Below are 24,525 nucleotides of genomic sequence, written 5' to 3' on the forward strand. Positions count from 1 at the left end.
GTGTTTCCTTAGGGGTAAGTATTTTAATGAGTTAAATCTTTATAAGGATATATTTTTTTTGCCAAAAATGTTTTATTTTGTTGAGCCTAAACACGCACTCAGTCTTGCTAGAACCATATATTTAAGGACTTAGGCAAGCTGATAATAAATACCACCCAAATAATTAAACCATTCTTGTTGCATGCTTTTCATCTCCTCAGTGGTTATTGAAGCAGGGTACATCTAAAATACTTATTTTGTGCTAAGAGTGTAAAGAACTGAACCTAGGACCCATGGGTCCTGATACAGACTGTGTATGTAAGCTGAGTAAAACTGCAGGAATACAAGATAATTATGAAGTGATATCAACTTGATACAGGACCTTTCCAACGCTGAGTACAGAGCTATTTTAATTATACTGACATTCCTTAAATAATTGTGTATAAAGTACACATAGGTAATGAAATGATAGAATTGCATATGTGATCGTGTCCCACTTTCATTTAGCCTTCCTTCGTGCGGCAGCTGCACAAAACAACTCTCAACAGCACGTAGATGATTCTTCCTAGTGGGCTTGGAAACATAAACCATGAACTGGGTAAGTGGGATTAAGCTCTGTGCTCTCTAAACCGCCAAGTGGGTCACGCTGAGCAGCTGCGGTATGGCAGAAATTGCCCTCCGGGGGCAAGTGGACTGCTCGAAACCCAGAGTGGAGTTGTTCCAGATCCTGTAAAACGGAAGCTCTTACAGCAGGCTTACAAATCTCCCAAACGTTCCTCTTCCCCATGCAGTCACCCATTTTTGTCTGTTGTCTTTTGAGCAGACTGGAAGTTTGGTTTCTTTATTGATACAAAACCACCATGAGAAATGCTTTCAGATGTTTTTTACTGCTGTTTTTATTAGTGAAAAAAAAGCTCAGTGACAGGCAGAAAGCTCTGGTTAGTTATCAGGAGCAAAGTGAATAAACACCTAGCTTAGAAGCTAACATAACTACTCTAATAAATCCCTTTTGTCTTAATTCCACGTTAGAGCAAAATTCGTTTTAGTTAAAGCACTGTACTTCTAGATCTCCTCTTTCTCTCTGTTTAGCAACCATGCAGGCAGGACCAAGTCTGACTGCTTGAAAAGAGCTGACAGTTTTTCCTTGGGTAAGTATCTTGTTTTTCAAACTACGACGTTTTCATGTGCAAGGTGCCAGGCCATCCACAAAGCTATAGCAGAGCAACAGTTCTAGACAGGAAAGAGTCCTTACCCAAAGGCAAGGAGGACAAATATCACCTTCATCATCTTCATATCGGCGGCACTGCATGACCTGTCACTACCCATCCAAGACTGGCTCTGCAGCAGAAAGCTGTACGTGCTGTCCCTCTCCTCCTAAATGAAGTCACTAGTTGAATCTTCCTACCTGTTAATTTATTTTAACTTGTTTTTTGGTTTTGCTTTTTTGTTTGGGTTTTTTTTTTTGCCTGGCAAATAGCTGTGAGCCTGAATTCAGCATTTGTCTTAAACCAGAAAAGAAAACGGAACCCCCACTACCTGATATTAAGTAAATCAAGCACTGAAATCTAGAAGGGCCAGCTGAAGGCGGTCACTGAGCTTTGAGAGCACTGGTACAACAGGCTCACCCTGAGGTAGCGGTGGTTTTAAATGACACATTAAAGGTCATGGTTTCCTCAAAGACAAGTTCAGACCCTGCAGGAAGTGGCTTAGCATCTCCATTTTCCCAGGTATGGGAATAATTAATGGCAACAGCTTAAGCTGGAGCCTCTGCATAATTTTCACTTCCACCTCAAAATGTACTTCAGCTGCTGCTTTAAGTGCATTTTCTGCTGGAGGCAGCTGCTTTCAGGTGGAGCGTCCTCTGGAAAAGACTGTCTCTCAACGAGGCTGTCTTAAAAGAGCAAGGAATTTAGGAGACCAGGTGGCATGATCTTACCAAAAGGCGAGGTAACTCAGCAGAAAACTGTTAGGTAAGCAGCGATAGTGACCTCCTGAAGCTGGGCTTCCCCTGCAGGTCAGCCACTATTTCACCGCAGCCGGCACAGACACCAGAGACGGTCACCTTGTTCTGCTCAAGAACCAGAGCTGGAACTTGTCACCGGTCTCCCATAACGAATGACACGGGCAGTCATAAACTACATGACAATTTTTCACTCTCTTTTTGTAACTTCAAGCAAGACATGGGTAGACTGGTTTGGACCTGTCAGTTCTGAACATGATGTACACAAATGCAGTCTCGTGTTTTGTATTCTCATAAAAAACCCAGTGAAAGTGTGGGTTGTCTGAAAATCCAGAGATTAGAAATTTCATTCTTACTGATGTGTTATGAACCCAATAAGCATCTTCCTAAAACTACCTTGCTTTCTGTAATTTGAGAAGTCTGGATCCCCATATACTTGGTGCTGCTATCCATAAAGCATTCACCTTCATTTACAGAGAACAGCTGCGGCTTGAAAATCCAATGGCCAGAGCATAAGTAAAAAATACAGAGGATGTTCAATGCTATTCATTATTATAATGAAGTGCTAATATTTAAAAACTGCTTTGAGTTAAGTCTCCCCTCATCACATTTGTAGGCATATCAGTAGTGTTTCTTTAAAGTAAAACATCGTTTTGTACCACTCACTGAGTGTAAAAATGTGAAGATTTTACAGAACATTGAAAATCCTTTTGAATTGCTACAGAAAGTATGAAATCAGCCTTTAAAAAAAAATTTACTAAGTTCCACCTTGTTGCAGGTATTGCCCATATACCTTCAATCTCTGAAGCGGCTGTCTCTTGCCTTGCAGAAAAGATTTTAAAAGTTTTAAAAACTTAACTGTTTAGCTGGAGTGAGGACCCAACTCCACAAAATCTGCTGTATGCTGAAACTTGTACTAAAAGTGTGTCATGAATTAAGTTTCTTAAAACACTTACATTCCACTTCAAGTAAGAAAAGATGTGGAACATGAAAAGAAATTTGGATGCCTTATTTTCATTCCATTTATTACTTAAGAGTTTTAATCTTCAAATTTTATAGATTTAGATGCATATTTGTCTATGTATCCTTTTTTGTTGGCAGCAGATTGAAATCCAAGGCCAATTCCTCTATGTTGCTTCAAGTCCATTGCTTTATCAAATTCCATCTTCAGAGCCTGCTGTAACTTCTCCTCCCCTTCCCTGTTCAGAGCCATGTTTGGTTTGTTTGTAGTTGCTGAGAGATTCTGAGTAGGCACAGAGCCCTTTTTAAAGCCACCCATCAGTCGAAAAAACTTGGTTTCTTCCTCAGAACTTTGAAAAGTAGCTGTACTCCACTGGCCAAACTTTGTATGCTGTGAAGCAAAACAAAATTCACACTAAAATTAAATAATACCAATACCAGTTCCTTTAACCTAGAGATAGAGTTCAATGCAGTTTCAGAACCTCCTTTCCTTCTGTCTTTAAGAAGCTTGTCTTTTCTGTTCTCTGGATAATGCTTAGCAATCTCAAAGAGCCAAACACTGCCCAGTCATTTCTTATTCTAAGACAATTGTCAGCCTTAATCCTCTTCCTCTTTCATTCTGTCACTTCACATGGCTATACGTTTAAGTAATATTTGCATTCTCACTAGACAGACATCATGACACACGGCATGCTACACAATATTGCAGGCAAGCTGTAGCGGGCTTTCCAAGTACAAAAAATGCAAGGCTGGAGTATCATTCACTATCATAGACCAGACACTTGCTATTAAAAGAAAGCTATCCATAATAAAATATCCATAATACTAAAGTATTCTTTAGTATTTTTGCCTTGCTCAAAGACAGGTTGCTGTTAGAGCCCAGGTCTGCAACATGGACACATGCACAGATACATACACGTCCTCCCTTTGGAATGGGAGACATCTGCACACACGCAAAAATAATTATGGCTTGTCAAAGCCTGTAATTTTTTTTAAGTGAGCTACTGGCAGGCACTATAGGCAGCTTTTGCTGCAGCATTTCCAGCTCACCCATTGTGAAGCTATGAATTAGTTTTCATAGCTTTTATTCTTCTGCATACGACTGACAGAGACAGATCAGCACCAAAGAACTGAAGTTTCCTGCCAAAGACGTCATTTTTCTCAATGGCTTCAGAGACTATTAGACAGTTGCAGTTCCACAGCTACCACAGTCTGCCTCCCACTATGTAAAAAACATAGAGGAGTTGTTTCTGGCATTTGTCTGAGCTGTTTTCCAACTTTCTAGGCATACTGGCAGTCTTGGAAACAACTATGAATCTTGAATCTTGTTATCCCTGCTGAACAATAGTGCAACAGCTTCCACTACCGTACTGTGAACCTGTCAGGAGGCAGGTGAGCAGGATGCAAAAGCAAAGAATGCAAAATCATCTGCCTGAGAGGTGGAGGAAAGGGGCAGCAGTTAGAAGAGGACTGACTGTAAATATCACACCTTTAGTAGTCATCCCTGTTACCTTTCCACGTGCACCCATTTCTGAACGTCTGCAAAATCTCCTAGATTACAATTCAGGTACAACTCACTGACTTCTGTAGCCATAGCCTAGAATTATTAATATTCATATTGTACAGTAAGCAGAAAATGCTTCCGCAGTAATTCCATGGCTCATTCTCCAGAGGAACCGGAGAAAATATTGCTTCTGAGGAACAATGATGGGAATTAGCCCTGTACAGTGCCAATCGCTGTTGGAGTTCACTGGTCGGCTCCTACATTCTCTTGGGATTGTATCAACTTGTTCTGTAGCATGACCTGAAGCTGACAGTCAGAAGGCAGACTCGTGCCAAGCCGCCACATACAGAGTTTAGTGCCCTTCTCAGGAACGTGCTCTGGGACACAGCATTTACATCGGATGCAGTGTAAGTTCATACATACCCGTTCTACTTTGGGACTGAAAACCTTAGTTTTGCCAGATTCTCTATCGATTTCTTCTTGCAGAGCCTGCCGCCTCACCTAGCATGCAGAAAAAATAGCACAAGATACTATCTTCTATGTGTTAAATGACAGTTAATTTAATTAAAAAATGAAAAGATAAGGAAAGAATAAACTACTCCTTTATCTTCAGTATTTTACGAGGATAATTTACAAGTTGCAAGTGATTCTTTTACGTAGTCAACATCTGAACTGTGATTTTTCCAGTGGTATTTTAAATGCACCTTTTTCTGTATCAGATACGTTTAATTTTCTGACTGCAGGCAACAGCTACGCTGAAACTACCAACGCTGACAAGCGGGCAAAGAAACCTGTATTTAACGTAATAAAGCTACTGACATTGACTGGAGTTGTACATTTTGGACTTAACTCACGGAAAGCAAAGCACATTTTAAACAGAGCTCCGTCCAGGGATATCTCAGTATAGATGAGCAACAAAGCAGTTATTTTTTCTTACAAATTCTATGCATACTTTAAATGCTGACTTGCTTTACATCTTACACAAATAAGACAAAGCATACCTTGTCTATGTTAACTTCATCACAGTTTCCTTTTTTTTCCTGGACAATAGTTACATCCTCCACATCTTTCTGTAAAGCAGGAAAAAGCTAGTATGAGTATTTTTATCTATGCTGGTTAATTATAATTTACATAGCTCTGACATGAAAGTAGAAAACCCATCAAGCAATACAGTAGTACTATTCTGGGGCAAGAAGAAATGGTCAGATCTAAGCTGGAAATGCCAATTAAACCAGCCTATTTCTATGGAGAGACTTCTCCCCAAGGAAGAGCTCCTTTCCTCCACTAAGAGGATAAGAGGTTTTTTTTAAATTCACGCATCGAAGTGGACCTGATGACACTGCTGGCACTTACAGTAACGTTTGCAGACAGGGGAGTTTCAAATTATGCATTTCATAAAAGTTTAAATTTATGCTTGAATTAAGGAACAGAAAGAGTGGAAGTTAAAAATATTAAAACATTGATGGTAAGATAATGGCCCCTCTGAAAGCACAGGACAAGCTGGAGGCAGGCTGATCCCTCTAGAGAAAAACAGAAAAGAAAGAAGCAATTGTGAGGCAGCTGCGTTTGCACCGTGCTCTGTCTTGTACAAACGCAGAGTAGATGAAAGGAGCTTCCAGTCTGCAAAGAGCACAGGGAGAGGTGTGACACGTACATAAAGTATCTCCTACAATGGCGCGTTAGTTCCACATCTGAGAGCTGGGAACAGGGAGCTGATATGAGGAGACAGAGCAGCTACAGCAGGAATGGCCTGGGCAGAAGGTAAACCAGAGGCAGAGTCCACAAGCAGCCAGACTCTTCCACCAACTGCAGCCCTTCAGAACCTTTTGTTCCCACTGGGCAGCCTTTCTTTTCTGAATATGTAATACGGATAAGATTTTTGGGCATCCAGTATAACAGGATAAGTCATAAGTCCAGGACAGTTATAAATTAGAGCCATAAGCTTTAGACAAGCCTGGAAAAGGTGGCCAAAGGAAAGATCTATCAATACAGCTAACACAATAACCCAAGCATGAAATAGCCAGGGAACACTAAGACAAGGAAAAGATTTGTAACATACTTCTGTCAGCAGAAGCTGCTGTTACTTTTTTGAGTGTTTACAGTTCTATTTAAAGCCGTGAATTATTTACCTTGTTTTCCAAAGGTACCTTTTATACATTGATTTCACTCACACACAAGTACCTGCAGCATTAAAAATGTGAGGACGCTGTCTGCAGTAAGGAGAGCTCCTTCTCTTGGATAAAAAAAAAAAAAACCAGAACAAAAAAACCCAACCAACTCAATTTACTTCTAGATGGCCTGGTACTGTCTTTTCAGATCTCTTAGAACAAGCAGGAGAACTGTCATGACAGGATTCTGCAAACAGCTGCAACATATTTTTGTTTTTAGCTGGAAGGTCAAGCAGCAGACAAGGAAGGAGGAAGGGTGCACCCCTCCCTGCTCATTCCCAGCATGTTGCTGACCTGAAGGCTGCAGCACCAGTGGCGAAGATTACACCCTCTGGAGGTGTGTCAGTCTTCCCCCAACTTCACGGAAGGGAAGCACGTTCACATAAAGTGAGATTATGCTGTCTCCAAGCAAACCAAGTCCTCATGCCTCCCCACTCTGCTCAAGCTGGCTGTAATGGCATCTAATGGGAAAAACATCTGTGCAGGTATCACTCCACGTTGTCACTGAAACTTACTCTTCTGCTGGCTGCACGAGCCCACAGACGATTTTCAAGGCATACAGCAGTGACACTCTGTATACTAGGAAATGGTTCAGGACTATGGAAAAGGTAAATGCAAGATGACATTATCAGCCACTGATTACAGAAGCATCTTTTGGCCTGGCAGGAACGAGGTTCCTCTGTAACTGATTTACCCAGACTTGTTAATCTTCAGAATTTTTCTGCGATTGTTTTTATGGTTAAAGGACAGACCTGAATATGGAGGGAGAAACAAAACATGCATCACCCTACACCCTTCTCCCAATTGTCTGCAAGGTATTTGCTGTGTTCTCCCTTTAATTGGTCACCACCATCATGCATGTTTACTTGCCACTGTTCAGCTTATCTTGCCTCCACAGCATGTGAGCTGCTGCAAACATCCGAGTCATGTCTAGCAGTCTCAAGAAGGCAATGTCAATTTAATTAGAAAATATATCCCTGTAATAAAACCTCCTTGTCCTTTGAAAGGTCAAAAGGAGAAACCTAAGTTAAAAGCCCCAAGCATCTGCTTACTTAATGACCAATAAACATGCACGCTCCCATCACAAAGCTTTGTGGGAAAAGCCTGTCTGGGTCTCCATGGAAGCTGAAGAACCTGCTTATATAAACCTCTATTTCATTATTAGCAACAGACCCCTGAAAGCTGCCACATTTCCACAGTGTGAAGAAACTCCATCTACGAGCACACAACAAAGTGATACACACCACGAAGGGAGCCTGCGAGCAGCTAGCGCTATGGCCTGCTCAACCCCTACTTCACAAACCTTCAGTGATGCCTTATTATCTAGTAGGTGACTTTTAAACAAGCCAAGCATTCAAAGTTCTGGGTATAATAACAGATTAGGGAGTTGTCCTAAATGTAATCTCAGGGTCTGAAGAGGCAGAACAACCTTCAAGACAGGAAACTGTCTACCTAAAAAACTTTCCATTCCTTAGCAGGAGGGAGCAAAGATACCCTATTCTTTACAGCTTACCAGTGCCTCATTCCCTGTGTCTTCTCTTTTGATCCTTTTCCTTTTTGAATTTGCTTTTGAACCTGGTTCTTCAGCAGAGTCCTGTGGGTCTTTTTTTCGTTTTTTCCTTTTTTTGTCACAGAGCATATGATTATGACTGCATAAAACTCCATCTACAGCATCCCCTGTAACAAATTCAGCTCTCTGCATTTCACTCTCTTTATTCTTTTTATTGCTTAAAGAAATTTTTGTATGTGTTGTTTCCTGTTCCTGAATTTTCTTTTTCTTCTTGATTACTTCATTATTATCCTTGAAATTCTTCCTGCATTTTTTTCCAGAAAGCTCTTTTTCCTCAGGCTGAACTTCTTGCTGTGCAGGGAGATGCTTATCAGGAACTCTGTGACTGTAGTCTTGATCATCTTCACATGTTAAGAAAGAAATATCTTTGCTTCTTTTCTTCTTTCTCTTGGTCCCGCTGATACTTCCTGACTCAGCAGCGTCTTCTTCTCTACTTGTGAATGTAGTTTCCTGGGAATTCTTTTTCTGCCTTTTTCTGAAGTCTGTTAATGCAGTGGGGCTATCAGGAACTCCATAGATATTGTCCTGATTTTCTGGTAAAAAGGAGTCAGACTTATCTTTCTTTTTCTTCTTCTTTCTCCTCACATAATTCGCCCTATCATTCCGGGTAATATCTGTTCCGTGGTTTTCACCAGCAAAGGCTTTTTCTTGTGAGATGTATTTGTGTGGTTTTTTATGAACCTGTTCAGACTGTTTATGCTTACTGTCCTGGATGTCCTCTAATGAAAAAGAAAAAAGTCCTTTCTTATTTTTTTCCTTGGCTACTTCACCATCCAATTCCAAATTCAAAGCAGTATTCGCTCTGCTTTTTTTAAAAGCAAATTCATTTTCCTTAGTACCATCTGCACGATGATGTGAAAGCTTGATGTCACTACTCTGATCATCCTCCAGTGTTAAGGAGGAATGACATCGGGCTTTTTTCTTTTTCTTTTTGAAAATTTTAATTTGTTCCTCTGTTTCTTCTTGAGGATCTGAATCCAGATGGCCACCTACATTCACAAAGCTTTCTGAATGTGCCTCTTTCCACGACTCGGGGTCAATTTTTTTTTTCTTGTTTTTCTTCTTCTTCTTCAGTTCTAAGTGGTCTAAACATTCATCTTCTTTTAAATTCTCCTTTTTCCTCACCTCTTTTTTTGTCTTAAGATGGTCATCACCCTCAATCTTAATGATGGTTTGAACATCCTTCTCAACTTTAATAACAGTCTGGCTCCTACTACTTTTCACCTTTTTTTTCTTCTCTATAGATTCCTCGTGAACTTCCTTTCTCTTCTTCTTTATTATCATTCTAAAAAGATAAATGAAGATGTTAGTGCACTGCTTCAACAAGGTGGTGTCTTCTCTGACACCATTCCATATCGCTCACTGGCCCAGGCACTTTTTCGAATTTCATAATCTGCTTTCCATGCTGGAGGGAACCAGAACCACATGCTGCAGTGAAAAGGTGAGACCTCGCCTCGAGTACTGTGTCCAGCAGAGGAAGGACATGGATCTGTTAGAGTAAGTCCAGAAGAGGGCACGAAGATGATCAGAGGGCTGGAGCACCTCCCATATGCGGACAGGCTGAGAGAGCTGGGGTTTAGCCTGGAGAAGACAAGGCTCAAGAGAGAGTTTATAGCAGCCTTTCAGTACTTAAAGAAAAGCTGGGGAGGGAGATGGATGAGGGGCAATGGTTTTCATGGAATCATAGAATAACCAGGTTGGAAGAGACCCACCGGATCATCGAGTCCAACCATTCCTATCAAACACTAACCCATGTCCCTCAGCACCTCGTCCACCCGTCCCTTAAACCCCTCCAGGGAAGGGGACTCAACCCCCTCCCTGGGCAGCCTGTTCCAGTGCCCAATGACCCTTTCTGTGAAAAATTTTTTCCTAATGTCCAGCCTGAACCTCCCCTGGCAGAGCTTGAGGCCATTCCCTCTCGTCCTGTCCCCTGTCCCTTGGGAGAAGAGCCCAGCTCCCTCCTCTCCACAACCTCCTTTCAGGTAGTTGTAGAGAGCAATGAGGTCTCCCCTCAGCCTCCTCTTCTCCAGGCTGAACACCCCCAGCTCTCTCAGCCGCTCCTTGTAAGACCTGTTCTCCAGCCCCCTCACCAGCTTCGTTGCTCTTCTCTGGACTCGCTCCAGAGCCTCAACATCCTTCTTGTGGTGAGGGGCCCAGAACTGAAAGAGGGGAGATTTACGTTAGATATTAGGAATATTTAGATTAGGATATCACCGTGAGGGCGGTGAGGCCCTGGCCCAGGTTAGCCGCGGCTGCCCCGGCCCTGGAGGGGCCCGAGGCCGGGCTGGGGGCCCTGGGGCGGCCTGGGCTGTGGGGGGTGTCCCTGCTCATCTCAGGGGGGCTGGAACTGGATGGGCTTTGGGGTCCCTTCCAACCCAAACCATCCCATGATTCTAAGATACCAGCACCCACCTCTCTCCACGCTCCTTTCAGGCAGCTGTCGGCAGCGATGAGGCCTCCCCTCAGCCTCCTGCGGGCTGAACAACCCTAGGTCTCCCAAACACTCCCCATAACCCTTGTTCCCCAGCTCCGGACGCTCCCCGCCCCCCCCCCCCCATGTCCTTGTGGTAGCGAGGGGCCCAGAAGCGGCCCCAGCGCTCACGGTGCGGCCCCCCCAGCGCCCCGATCCTAGAATCAGGGAACGGTTTGGGTCGGGAGGGCCCCCGAAGGGCCCCCGAAGGGCCCCCGGTCCCACCCCGGGCACGGACAGGGGCGGCCGCCCCGGCCCCCCGCGCTCTCACCTCCCCACGTGCCGCGCGCAGCCTCCCGCCCGCCGCGACCCGGAAGGGAAGGGGAGGCGGGACCCGCCGCCGCCGCTGTTGCCGCGGGAACGGGGCGGGGGTGTCATGGCGGGGCTGGGGCAGCGCGGGGGCCCAGGTGGGAGAGGGGGAAACCCGGGCGGGGGCCGCTCACGGCGGTTCTGGAGGGATAGCGTGAGGGGAAAGGAGTAAATTGGAAGGGGGAAGGTTTCGGTGAGGCAGTAGGAAGAAAGGTTAAACGTTTAGGCTGGACGGTAGGAAGAATTTATTCACCCTGAGGGCCCTGAGGCCCTGGCCCAGGTCACCCAGGTTAGCTGTGGCTGCCCCGTCCCTGGGGGTGTCCAGGGCCAGGCTGGATGGGCCTTGGAGCCCCTGATCAGTAGAAGGTGTCCCTGCCCGTGGCAGGGGGTGGAACTGGATGGGCTTCGAGATCCCTTCCAACCCAAACTGTTAGACAATTCTATGAAATCTTAGTCTTTTCCTGTAATCTGGGAGCACAGAGATGTGTCAGAAAGCCGAGAGTGGCACCATAGGCCCGTGTGGTTCTCCTCACTTTGTACTTCATAATGCCTTAAAGTGTAGGGGTTTGGGCCTTAAAATGGCTGGTTTTAATACGGGAATCACACCTTATTCTGATGGCCCTTATTCTCCCTCTGGACTCGGCACTGGTGAGACCGCGCCTCCAATCCTGTGTTCAGTTCTGGCCCCTCACCACAAGAAGGATGTTGAGGCTCTGGAGCGAGTCCAGAGAAGAGCAACGAAGTTGGTGAGGGGGCTGGAGAACAGGCCTTACAAGGCCTCATCGCTCTCTACAACTCCCTGAAAGGAGGTTGTGGAGAGGAGGGAGCTGGGCTCTTCTCCCAAGGGACAGGGGACAGGACGAGAGGGAATGGCCTCAAGCTCCACGAGGGGAGGTTTAGGCTGGACATTAGGAAAAAATTGTTCACAGAAAGGGTCATTGGTCCCTGGCAGAGGCTGCCCAGGGAGGGGGTTGAGTCCCCTTCCCTGGAGGGGTTTAAGGGACGGGTGGACGAGGCGCTGAGGGACACGGGTTAGTGTTTGATAGGAATGGTTGGACTCGATGATCCGGTGGGTCTCTTCCAACCTGGTTATTCTATGATTCTATGATTCTATGACCCAGCTGAGGCATTTGTACTACATCTGGAAGCAGCGATGCCAGTAAATCTCACAATTACAATGGTAGAACGTGAAGCCCACTGGCTTGGGCTGTAAGAGTTTTCTATATCATGTAATCTGTAATTTTTTTTTATCTTGGGTCCGTTGTCCTCCTTTTTCTTACACTGATTCAGTCAGTAATCTATGTGGGTCGTGTACTGAGGCAGTAACACTCAGCAATGTCCAGGGGATTCAGTTGCTTATAGGGAAATTCAAGTTGAAAATCACTATTATCTACCTGTAAAAGCAATGGTTAATTCCACGGAGGCATCTGCGTTTTACTTACGTTAAAGTATTTTAAATTATTATTTTGGTTAAAAATCTTTCCTCCAATCAAGGGTCCTTTCATCACTGAGAACTTTGGACTTTACTTCAAGCCAAGACAAGAGGCCAAGACAAGTTCTCACTTGCTTTAAAGTATTAGATTTCACGTTCAAGAAATATTTGTTGTATACTGATTTAATTGCTTCAAACCAGAAAAGGTGCTTTTAAAAAAGTAATATTTGTTTAGGAGAAAAATACATTTTTTTCAAGTCTTCTGAGTAAATGTACTTCTTTTTGCTCTTAGACTATGAAGCAGAACAGCCTCCATTTCCAGATGTTTCTGAGTCAAAACATGAATCTGTGAGTATCGTTCAAGTAAAAAAATCTGCACAGGGCTGGTTTAAAAAGTCTTAAATAACTAAATGGGAGAATTAGGTGCCTGCAGAGTAGACTCATTCATAAAATGAAAACTGCCTCTCTCTAACAGATGCAGCTCAGTGTCTGTAAGGAGTGTTCTGCTGGCTCACTGTAACAGTTTCTGCACGCTTAAAAACCATATCTGAAGTTGTAGACTTTTTTGCTGATACCCATAATTGTTTCTTAAGACTTGGATTTGCATCTACTCTGGGTTAGTGTGTTTATGCTTTGTTTAGAAGGAAAGTTTCTTTTCTGTAAAAGGCGAGTGTCAGGACTTCTGAACAAAACAGAAACAAATACATAAGCTTTTGAGTAGAAAAATACTTATTCAGAAATGAGCTCAGTTTTAACTTTCAAGGAATTACTGTTTCTTACAATGGCTAAAGTATTTTTTAAATTGTTACATCTCACCATATTCTCTTAAAAGTAGTCGTATAGCTTCTGTTAGGTTTAGGTGCTTTTATTGTGGTGGAAACTGCAGAATTTATATTAAAGTGCAATGAGTATTTGGAAAATACTGAAATAATTCAATATTTAAATGAGAAATTATAATTCCCTATTTTTTTAAACTGACTTTGTAGTTTTTCCTGTTGAATTTGCTTCTAAACTTTTTTACAGTCTGATTGGGGTATTTATATAGGTTACATTTATCTTGAGCAGGTGTCATTGGAAGCAGGGATATTGCAGCCATTACATATGGAACAATTTAATTCAGCCCCTGCAGCTGATACAGGTGTGCAACAGTTGCTTCCCACAGCTGAAACAGCCCCCTTTTCCGAACCACCTGATACAAAAACGTGTAAGTAGGAGTTCATCATATTGAATCCTGCTGTGATTATTTTTCTTGCATATGGCAAGGGTTTGCTGTTTGTTGAAGTTAAAGCTTTAACAGCTACAGCACCTTTTCTGAAGTGGAATTTGTGTGCTTGGCCTCTTGGTCTGTAAAGAGGGAGCCAGCCTGGCCACTTGGTCAACGAGAGAAGGCTCAAATGGTGCATTACAAAGTGGTGGCATCATCTAGCTGTTAAGGCAGTTTTGTTCTCTTCTGAATAAGTGATTTTTTTTTTATTTAGCCACTTAAATCAGAGAAAGACAAGCATTTCTTCCTCTAATTTAATAATGCAAAACTAGGATCAATAGACTGAATAGCCAATTGAATTTGAAAACTGCTTTCAAAATACTATCTTCGCCTGACTGATTACACATTAGGATGGAAACAAGTCTAAAGTTTTGTCTTTCCATTTTTATCAATTTCTATACCTAATAAAAACTACCAAGTAGTGATGTATTTTTACTCTGTGTTTTAGTCCTTTTTGTCATCTTCTGCTCAATTCATTCTTGCTCATTAGGAATTCCTGTTGCTACTCAGAAGCAGCGCTACCCTTGGCTTTTATATACATCATGTCCTTCCAATTACGAACATTTTCTGGCAGTATATGAACCAATTAAAAGTACAGAGCAAAGAATAAATTCAGCGTTTGATCTGTGTTGCCAAAAGAGAACACATCTATGATTTAATCTTTACTGACCACGCCAAAACCTGGGTACTTAATGAATGGCAGGCAGTCTGGCTTTAAATTAGGCATAGAATTTCAGCCACTAAGCCACCCCTGCTTAACTAGGATCCTAACAGGTTTTATTTTGTTAACCTTTCTGAGGGAAATTCTCTCAGGGCTTCAAACAGGGTCACGCTCCGTGTTCCCTTTGGCCCAGTGAACTTGAGTTCCTTCCTGTGCAGTGTCTTCATCAGGAGGGGTAGAAGGCTCCTCCAGCTCACCCAGTTTATAAGTTTGTGGTGCAGAGTCCCATTAGGGAAGATGGAGACGTGGGGAAAAGCTGAGAAGGAAGCAGCTGAAGGAAATTGGGCTGTATGTAGAGCATGGGCAACAGCACTGCTGGGTTTTGGTGATGCTGACTGCAGCTGCTTTCTTCGGCTTCAAACTCAGTGATGTCAATGTGTGTGAGCAGGTCAGAGATAGGGTAAGTGGACCTGATGTAAAGGCTGTGCAGTAAAACATGAGATGCCAACCCAGACAGTCCTCAGGGTGGAGTAATTGGGTGTGGCATAATTTTCAAATTTCTGAAGGATGTAGGAAGCAATTATGAGAAAGAAAACACAGCACTGCTGAAATACAACCTTTGGGTTTTTTTCTTCTGTCTAGAAATTCAATTTTATGTCCAACTGGTGCTGCAGATTGTAAAGGGCATGAGGACAGATAGCTGTAACAGCACTGAGTTCAGCACAGGATAATTTACTTTTCTTTCTGTCAGGATAGATTAGTCCACATTGCCTTTCATTTCCTTGGCTAACCTGCTTTTGGTGTCTTGAGTTTGCTCCTATAAAACTAAGTCTGACATCTCTGAGGGACACTGCAGTTTGCAGTATTGATGCACCTTTAGATTGAAATTTACTGAAGTTTTTGTTCTCTTGGCTGAAGAGAAGTGAAGACAGATCCAGAGCTGCATCTGAAACAAACAGTCTACTTCAAGCTGTTGGTATTGATAAAATGACTGATACTTATATCTAACGTTTGTCTGTTTGTGAAATCAAACTGCTTAACTGTAAGTGAAGGCTGTGCTGTTTTGCTCAGGTTCTCCTCAAGAATACATAGAGCATTACATATTTCCGGTACTCTTACCTGGATTGGCTGAACTTCTGCATCGAGCACAAGAGGAGAAGTGTTTTGAGGTTAGTTTTTATTTTCAGTTCAAATCATTGGTGGGAAGTTATGGCCTTTTATTTCACAGGCAGTATCTCTTTATTTGGTCTTTTGCAAGAAAACCAACCACAATAACATGAAAGAACATATCATGAATTGGTTGGATCTGGTCTTGAGTCTTGTTTTCTCCAATAATTCAGAACAGATTGCACGCTACACACCTTGACTATTATGACAATCTCTAACTCACAACAAGTCCTCCTTAAATATTCAGAGAAATTTTGCAGAGCTTCTTGCTATAGAGATTAGAAAATATTTGTTCTGAAAATAGATTTTGTATGGGCCTGTCGCTTTATAGTAAACTTATAAAACCAGTTATTTTCTAATATAAAGAAACTTTCTAAAAGGAGAACGTCTTATCAAAGAGACATGAAGTGCTTTTTGCTGTTATTCAGAAAGATGTCCTGCTGTTGGGGAAGGAAGTTTAGGAAAGCAAGCTTATGTCAGATGTTCATTTTCCACTGTGACATCATTTCTTCCTCCTCTTGAACAATAACCAGTAAAACAATAGCTCTTTATGCTTGCCATATAACTGAATATTTGTGTTCTTTTCCACTACTGCCCAGGTGCTTGCACTTGAACATTCTGTTTTCTTAACTGAATCAAATACATAATTTCTTTATTTTCTGGTTATACTTTTGTTTTATGTTGTTTGTGTTGTTCCATATGGATCTGGAGATAAAACCATGGTATAATTTGCATTAAAATGGTTAATGCAATAACTGGAACTGATTTTTAGGGTCAAAACAAAAACCTTTAGAAACTCAGTGAAAGTTAGGGGCAGGGAGAAAGGATTCTGTGACAAACACACCAGAAGATAGCTTCAAAAAATAGGAGAACAAAGAATGGAGAGATTAATGAGAGAACAGGAGGGGAACTTGAATAATTGTGATTAAGCTAACTAAATCATGAAGGATGAGAACAGAATACTGAGTTTGAATTTTGGCCTGATGTGAGTCATTAAAACCTGTAAAGGGCAGCTCCAATAGAATAAACCAATGGAAGATAAATGGAAGTCCTGGAAGAAAGGGAGGAATAATTGAACCAACTGCGGTCAACATTGAATGAGCCTGGGAGGAGAGAGAGGGAATTGCGAAGGAGAATGAAGAGTACGTTTTGGTGCAAGGGGCTAAAGGTTTTCATGTTTTGAAGAAGAATGAAGACAAATGAGAAGAGAATGAAAAATTAAATAGAGTTGTTTAGCAATTGAAATTAGGGTAAGGGAGGTCAGATCATGGGGACCAACAGAAGGATTCAAGGAAGCCATCAGAAAAGATGCATCCATGTCTGAAAAGGAAGAATTGTAGAATCAGGTTGTAAAGTTGGGAGAGGGAGATGGTTATGCTGAATGTAGTCATTTGATAGGAACAAAATCTGCAAGATCTTAATTGGATGATGATATGTAAATGTAACAACTTAAACATTTCATATAAAATAGGCTCTGTTGCATTATATAATGTATATGAAAAATCTAAAAAGTGAAAACCTAGAAGAGGCACCAACTGCTAGATATAGCCTTGCAGACTTCAAACTGACATAAATCTGAGAACAGTCTGCAGAAACTTCATTTTTAAATTAGAGATGAAAGAGGCCTATTAGGTTGCCCAAAGTATTCCCCTGCTGAGACTTTTTTTTTCCCCTACCATAAGTTGTCCCGTGCTTTATCCTCTCTCCTGTCAGATGTGTCCAGGAGAAAGACTATTTTCTTAAATCTTTTCTCCCGTGAGAACTGACCAAAGCACACATTCTTCAGCATTAAAACTGAACAATGTTTCAGAGTTTTATTAGCATAACTCTGATTTTTCTTTCTGGTTGTCAGTCACAGAAAGAGGATGCAGTATCAGACTCTATAGTGGAATATAATATATTTAGAAGTATGATAGACCAGGGAAAGTGAATGGAAGGAGGTTTCCTAATGACTTTGCTATCTCCTGATCTTCAGTTTTTTGCTTGATTATTACCAAGCACATCATACTTAAATTGAAAAGTGGAAAATTAATACTGAGTATAAATAGTTCATAAACACATCTACAAGTTAACAATGCACACTGTGCAGGTATTTCCTGTATTTGTCCTAATTCATGTGGCACAGGGGAAAAGTGTCAAAGGCAGGTCAAATTATGTCATTTTTTCCTGTCTATAAATGTTGACTGCTGTGCAACTCTTGATTTAATTCACTAGCAAAGTGAATGACTTCCTGGCAAAAAAATAACAAAATATTCGGCTTAACCAAATTCTTCCCTGATAACTTCACTGGATCTAGCAAGGATAAAGTAAGATGAATTTGATTCCTTTAGTGATGACTGCTTTGACAACACTGTTCTGATTGGGTTTTTTCCCATTGCAAAGGAAAAGCAATTTACTTGAAACAGATTAAATTACATCTGCTAGAGTAAATTGAATTTTGTTGTCAAATTATATACTTTATTTTCTGAAACAATGCCCTAAGTAATGGGATCCAGATTTGTACTGTGGTTGAGAATAGATGGTTGACAAAAAATAGATGAATGACAAAGATGGTCAGACTCTGCTGTTTGTTTTCAGATTCTGTTCAAGTCAAAATTTATCCATTTAGCATTTAAAATGACCTGTAGCGAGCTCTCCGGTGAAGGTGTTGGTCTGTTAAAGCATTTGGCTTCTCCGAACAGAATCTGGTAATGTCATGACAAGTGTGAAAATTCCTTAATGAGATGTATTTCTTCACAGCCAAGCACTCCAATGGAGCATTACAGGAACCCCAGAGCTTTTGTTATTATGAAAGGGGTCATAAAAGCACGTGGGTTTTGGGACTGATAATTGTTTTGCAATGTTATCTTTTTCTGGTTTGTCTGCTGCTTCTTTTTTTTTGAGTTCTCTTTCTTTTCTGTGGGAGTCAGACTGTATGTCTACCAAGGATAAGATTCACTTAGAAAAGTAAAAGCTTTCCTGGATATCATGTAGGAATGCTCTGCAGTCTGGCTGTACACTTCACGTTTGTCATACCCCAGCTATGTGACTACCCAATATTCTTCACTGGGAAGTTAGCGCCTGACATCATGTTTGTTTTCTATTTCACCTGTGGCTGAAATAATACACTGACCCCGAATTATGGCATGTGGTAATAACACCCCAAATCAAAAGAATTGTGCCATGTGGGTCTCTTGTGTTCTGCCGCTTTGTTCAGAAGATACTAGTCAAGCTCTTCTGTTATTCCGACCAGAAGTTTATGTTGTATTCTCCACGTCATGGTTACTCTGGTTTGTGATAAGCAGAACAGGCATCTGTGCTCATTTGTACATTCAGTCTCTGAAGATGGGATGCAGAGATGAAATCCTAAGAAAAGGAAGGCTCTGATCAATTCTGGGTTGATCAAAATTCATGCTTTGAATTTTGAATGCAAAATGTGTTTTATAGGTTGCAGTTCTGTCCAGCTAAAGAAGTCCTGGCCGCGTGAGGCGCTAAGAATAACCCACTGCAAAACATTCTGCAAAATTCTCTTTAGTGGGGAAGAAGTCTTAGAACTGGGAGCGAAAGTCGCAAATGTTTTGCTCCAAAGCTCCAGATTTGAACATTTTACCTGTTTTTCTGCAATGTCCACAGTACCTGAGATTGTGAATATATATACACTTTGTTTCTGCCTTCCTTTCCGGGCTACCCAACAGCCAATTTTGGCTGAGCAGCTGTACGATACTCCGCTATGTGAGTGTCTTAAGTATTCACAATGCCTGCAAGCTGCTTCCTTGCAGGGAGAAACAATATTCTGTCAGTATTCCTTCTGTGTCTTGGAAGCAATGAAGTATTTTAAGTATAAGAAAGAGCTTGGAACAAAATGGCAAGTAATTTACAGCATATTGTCATACAGAGTTCTGTTAATTTCTTTGCAATGGGCTTGCTGCTTAGGAAGAACACCATTCTGAGCTGTTTGTTACAGCTATACTGCAGCAAATATCCAGACAGTAGATGTAGAAATTTCTTGGGTTTTGTCTGGACTTGAACGCGTTCCACAAAATTTCTAAAAATTCTGTCTGAGCCACTGACTGTTGGCAGTAGCAATATTAAAGTAGACAGAGTAATGTGCTCTATATTTCATTTAATAAAAGCAGTCAGTTTAGCTTCTCTCCAGTAGTCAAAACATGTGACCAATCCAAAGATAATCAGTAATTTGAAACTATCTTCTTTCTTTAGAGAAAAAGGACCAAATTTAATGCTTGTGATTTCCTCACTGAGTGGTTATACAAGTAAGTTACATTGTAACTTTTACTATTAATTATGCTTAATGATTCAAAGGCATTGATTTGCAGATAGAATAGCTACCATTTAAATTAATGTGAGTTATTTTTTTGTTGTTGTTTGTTATCAGCAAGAACCCGAAGAGGAAAGATGAGTCATTCACAGAATTCTTTTCCATTCCTTTTGTTAAAGACTGGCTAAAGGACCAGTAAGTATATAGTTGTGCCCCCTAAATGCCCTTTACTGCGTGCAACAAAGAACTGTGTGGTGCTTTCTAATTTGGCAGTGAATTTGTTACAAGGTATTTTGTACCAGAATTGTTCACAGAGAAATTAGTGTAGAATTCTTAAATGTTTTATTTATAAAGTGCAGGACATTTGAACAGTCTGATATTATTATGAGCATCTTTGAATATTATGAATATCTTTGTATTAAGGAGCAAAGCAGTGTTTTCAGTGCTGCTTCCTACTATGGAAATCTTTGAGGATACACAGTCTAGAAATTCTTCATCTAACTGTAAGCAGCTGCTTGAAAAATACCTGTAATAATCCTTGGCATCAGGATACGTTTCTGCAGACATTTATGACTTTGCATCTGAGAAATGAATTCTTGTTCTGACAGCATGAATCGTGTATTCCTTATTATTCCTGTAGAACCGAGCTACACAGTATTTTTGAAAGAAACGTTGCTGTCCTTGAGACTGCTGTAAATAGTGATAGTCCACAGTGAGAGAATAAGAAAATTACAGAGGTTAGATTTTTTGAAAATTGAAAAAAAAAAAGGAAAGCTCCTGGACACTGACAGGTCTTTGGAAACAATCTGTACTTGTTGCATGAAGAGTTAAGTTTGACTGTCTTAGAGGTAGTTATGTGGTCAAAGCTGTGTAGGAAGTTCTTGCGGTAGGAGATGGACGTCTTTGAAGGGTGACCTGTTTAATCTCAATTCCAGTACCTTCAGGTACCTGCTATCATGCTGTCCAGCTGCTGTTGTCCAAGCTTTCCCCTGGTGGGACACTTCCAACAGTTTCCTTCTCTATATCACTGGCTCTTGCCAACAAGATTACTGTTTAAGGCAGGGAATTTTGTGATTTTGGAAATCAATTATGACCCGCAGTCAGGTTGTCGTACTAATTTCTTAAACATACTGAAGAACCATCAGTTAGTAAAGCAATTTTGATACCGCTGAATTGTGAGGATGAATATTTGTACCTAAAATAAGTATCTAAGAACACAGTTTTACAAATGTTTCTGTCAGAAGTAGAGCTGACCTAGATGGTTCCCTACTCTCTCTTTTTCCTCACCCCGACCTGCTTATATGCAACCTACTATCTCCCTATCTGTTTGATAGGGTGTTTGGTTATTCTGATCAGGGACCCACTCCTGACTTAGAAATCTCTCTGCCAAGATGTGAGAGTAGGGCTTGTGTAGCTATTTAAATATAAGTAATTTCTCCAATCTGGTTCACCTGGGAGCCTGACAAACCTTTGTATTGGCACAAATGAAGGATTAAAATGAAGGGCTGAGGGCAAGGTGAACAGAACAAATGAGCTGGTAAGATATAGAGGTGGTGGCAGGAACTGCTTAAGTCAGCTTTGCCAACAAGAGAAATACACTGTGGAATCACAGCCTGAATGACTCATAGCTTCTGTTAGTACTTGTGCTCCTAAATAATGTAGTGACAGCTCCACAAGGACACTGGAGTGTCAAAGTCCTGCATAAATTTGATACACATTTGATCTTAGATCCTCTAAACAAGTAGGCCTTTAAAAATACTTATTATTTTTGTGAACTTATCTTAAAATTAAAGATGTAACAAATATTGATTGTGAAGTAAGCATTATTAGAGCAAAGTGAAGGATTGCAATATTGAACAAAAAGGAGAGAATTTATTATTATGCCCTTCTGGATATGTCATGAATCAGTTATTTTTTATTTAAAGAAGTAAAAAGCGTTGCTGCAAATTGAAAGGATAAACTCTTGTGTTGCTTTTCCAGTTACTTGTCTAAATTTGGAAAGCTTTCTGAGAAGAATACATTTCTATACTGTGCTAAGATAGAGTTTATCAGTGCAAAGTGGTCTTTATGCTTAAAGAAAAAATAATCCAAAAATAAAAGCCCCAAAGGGATAAATTTTTGTTCTATCGGAGATCCAGCTTTTTTTTAAATATATTCCATACCTGAGTATGCCTTTTTTTGGCGCTCCTCCAGTGCCTCCAGTTTTTCCTTTGAAGCTGCAGTCTTATGAGCCTCGCTCTGTATGATGTGTTTCTAAATGAGATCTTGCAGCCTACTTTTCCTTTATAAAGGGACCCAAACGCTGAAAAGGTTTCCAGAATTTTAAATACAAACACTGTACCTTCAAAAGCTGCTCTCTGTAGGTGAGAGAGCTTGTAAAATTTGAATTTGTTTCTGGCTTTAGTATTTATATTAATTGCTATGATGTCCGTCAGCGTAGTTACCTTGTCTTCCACTGGGTTCTGTGTATTGCCAGTAGCACTGAAAATATAATATCTCTTGGGAATCTTTGATTCCCAAAGCAGATTTCAAAAGCAGTAGTAGGAGCAGCCTCAACACTGGCTGGTTAATTTACATTTCATGTGCAGGAGAACACAAACCATTTCTGTTGCCTGGAAGGACAGCTGCACCATTGAGAGCACAGGAAACTGGGATCTTAACAAGGAACTAACAACAGTTTTGGAAACTTGCTGAGAGACATCCTGATGTCTCTATTTCTACGTTCAAGACTGCTGATATAACCAAGTAAAGTAAATAGAATTAGAGCCTCGAATGTATTGTACTCCTATAAGTATGTGAATGAGCGGTTGCCTTGCAGCATTTTGCAGTGGTGTTTTTGGTTGAACAGCAGTGAAGCTCTGTCCAAGTAACGAAGCTCTGCACACCGAGTCAGGGACAGGGAAAGAGAGTGATCTGTGTTTAAGCCCTGATCCCCCTTAAATTTTACTTTTCTGGCATAGACAGGCTGATTCTTTATTCTGAGTATCGTTACCCCACCCTCTTTAGAATATTAATCAAAGAAATATGAAAAAAACCCAAGTAAAAATGTTCACTGCTCTGTAAAATACTGGTATCATAAAAGTCTGCTGTCATGTGAATTTAATAATAAGACAGTATTGTTGAAGTTCACCTTTAACCCTTACATTCAATGAAAAGGGAATGGTATATGGATCTAGATTAGGAATAAGTATAAATATTTTCCTGGCAGTTGAATATCGGTCTTTGTGTGCGTATTTTACAATGGTTACAGGAACTGAAGGTGTATTTTATAAACAAACATTCATTCACAAGAACAACTGTATTTTCTCACTTTCTATGTAGAGGTATTTACTTGATACTCAGTTCAGAAGGACACATTTCTTGGTTTAATCTACCTGTGTGTACCAAAACAAATGTGCAGATAGAGAGACAATAAATTTATCATGGCTTTATTGAAGTGGGCAGCTAAGATAAAAATACATATGTATCTATAAATGATTACTAAATTTGAAGTAGTGGCTTTTTCCAAATATCTGCATGTGTGTGTATATACATATGGATTTTTTTTTCCTCCCTCCTCCACAAATTTCTAATTAGATGAAGTCTGCTGGTCTCAGCTGCCTTTACAGTTGACTTCATTGTCAGATATCAGATGGCCAATAGGAGTAATTTTGCGTGGGTAACTGATTTCTTTCTTTCTGTAATGTGCCTGGTTTCTTCAGGCTTTGCATTCTGTAGATTGCTGTGTTTCACTGGTTTGTCTCTAAACCAGCCATGTTTAGAGTATATTAAATTTGCATTATGTTTTTTCTTTAAATTTGTGCCTATGGGTATGATAAGCAGCACATTCAATTGTAATAACAGAAAAGTCAAACAATGATGCCTGTATGAATGTTCTACGTGGATCCAAGTAAAGAATTGCCATCCCAGTAATGTAGCAGTATTCAAGTTAGCGAGGGAGAATATTTTGACTTAAAAAACTACAACTGTGTGTTGGAAAATTGCACAAAGTTTATGTATACGACATTTCCATTGTGTAATGGGTTTTGACTACGTTCCAGCCAAAGACTTTCTCAGAATCCTTTTTTAAGAGTTGCACAGATCACCCTGGTCATTTACTTGCATGTCTTGTATTTATCCCTATTCTTTAGTCTGTTCTTTAGTCTTTTAAATTATGAACTTTGCAGTGACTCTCATTGTCTGTGTTCATATATGACATAAATATTCAAGAATGATAATCATCACAGTCAGATTAAAGGTGAGATGCTTGTAACTGTTTAATATGTCAGTGGCTGTCGTATTGAAACTTAGAGGTCTCCAGAAGCCTCATTCTTGTTATTCGGGTTGCTTCAATATTTCTAGAGACAAGCTTTTGGGATTTGGCACTTGGGGTTTCTGGATATCACAGTGCAAAAATATTGACTATACGGTGTCCATCAGCATGACTGTGAACCCCAGAGGTTAGCTTCTCTGGTTTGGTGACAGGATAATTGAGGGCCTTTCCCCCGGCTTTTGAGAGTTTATTGAGGAGCCCAGCTGCTGTCCATGAGGAAATCAGATACGTGTCTTTAGTACAAACCTTTTTCAATATCTCATACAGTTATTTAATGCAAGTTCTGTCTCATCTTCTGGATGCTAGATTCTACCTACATAAGGTAATATAATTAGTAAATATCTCCATAATCAGGATCTGTGCAAGTTTGCTAAGAAAGCAAGAAATGCATTTCTAGGGTAGTCAATGTCTGCTTTATTCAGATTTGGTAAAATACAATACTTACAAGAGCATCAGTAAATATTTACTTTAATGTTTTTTTACAGGAGCAACTTATGTTAAACAATATCCCTGA

The 24,525-nt window shown here is 40.7% G+C and overlaps 2 protein-coding genes and 1 long non-coding RNA gene across 3 annotated transcripts in view; 2 read left to right on the forward strand and 1 right to left on the reverse strand.

Moving 5' to 3' along the window:
* Positions 1-439: 439 nt before the first annotated feature.
* On the forward strand, positions 440-5,398 carry LOC138727478 (uncharacterized). Its single transcript, XR_011338561.1, has 3 exons — positions 440-577; positions 1,069-1,127; positions 4,185-5,398. It is a non-coding gene; the product is annotated as an uncharacterized lncRNA (long non-coding RNA).
* Positions 571-10,663, reverse strand: KNOP1 (lysine rich nucleolar protein 1). Its single transcript, XM_069869908.1, has 5 exons — positions 10,554-10,663; positions 8,085-9,426; positions 5,405-5,473; positions 4,827-4,904; positions 571-3,290 (listed from the first exon to the last, which is right to left on the reverse strand). The coding sequence occupies exons 2-5, from the start codon at positions 9,423-9,425 to the stop codon at positions 2,979-2,981; spliced, it is 1,800 nt and encodes a 599-aa protein (XP_069726009.1). The 5' UTR covers position 9,426; positions 10,554-10,663; the 3' UTR covers positions 571-2,978.
* Positions 10,664-10,954: 291 nt separating this feature from the next.
* Positions 10,955-24,525, forward strand: part of IQCK (IQ motif containing K) — a 35,530-nt gene continuing 21,959 nt past the window's right edge. The window contains exons 1-6 of the mRNA XM_069869912.1: positions 10,955-11,018; positions 12,645-12,700; positions 13,418-13,556; positions 15,349-15,446; positions 19,642-19,694; positions 19,817-19,894. Of these exons, the coding sequence (XP_069726013.1) occupies positions 10,988-11,018; positions 12,645-12,700; positions 13,418-13,556; positions 15,349-15,446; positions 19,642-19,694; positions 19,817-19,894 (455 nt within the window). The 5' untranslated portion in view covers positions 10,955-10,987. The remainder of the gene's footprint in view (positions 11,019-12,644; positions 12,701-13,417; positions 13,557-15,348; positions 15,447-19,641; positions 19,695-19,816; positions 19,895-24,525) is intronic.

Source organism: Phaenicophaeus curvirostris, chromosome 16, assembly GCF_032191515.1.
Source record: "Phaenicophaeus curvirostris isolate KB17595 chromosome 16, BPBGC_Pcur_1.0, whole genome shotgun sequence".
Taxonomy (NCBI): Eukaryota; Metazoa; Chordata; class Aves; order Cuculiformes; family Cuculidae; genus Phaenicophaeus; species Phaenicophaeus curvirostris.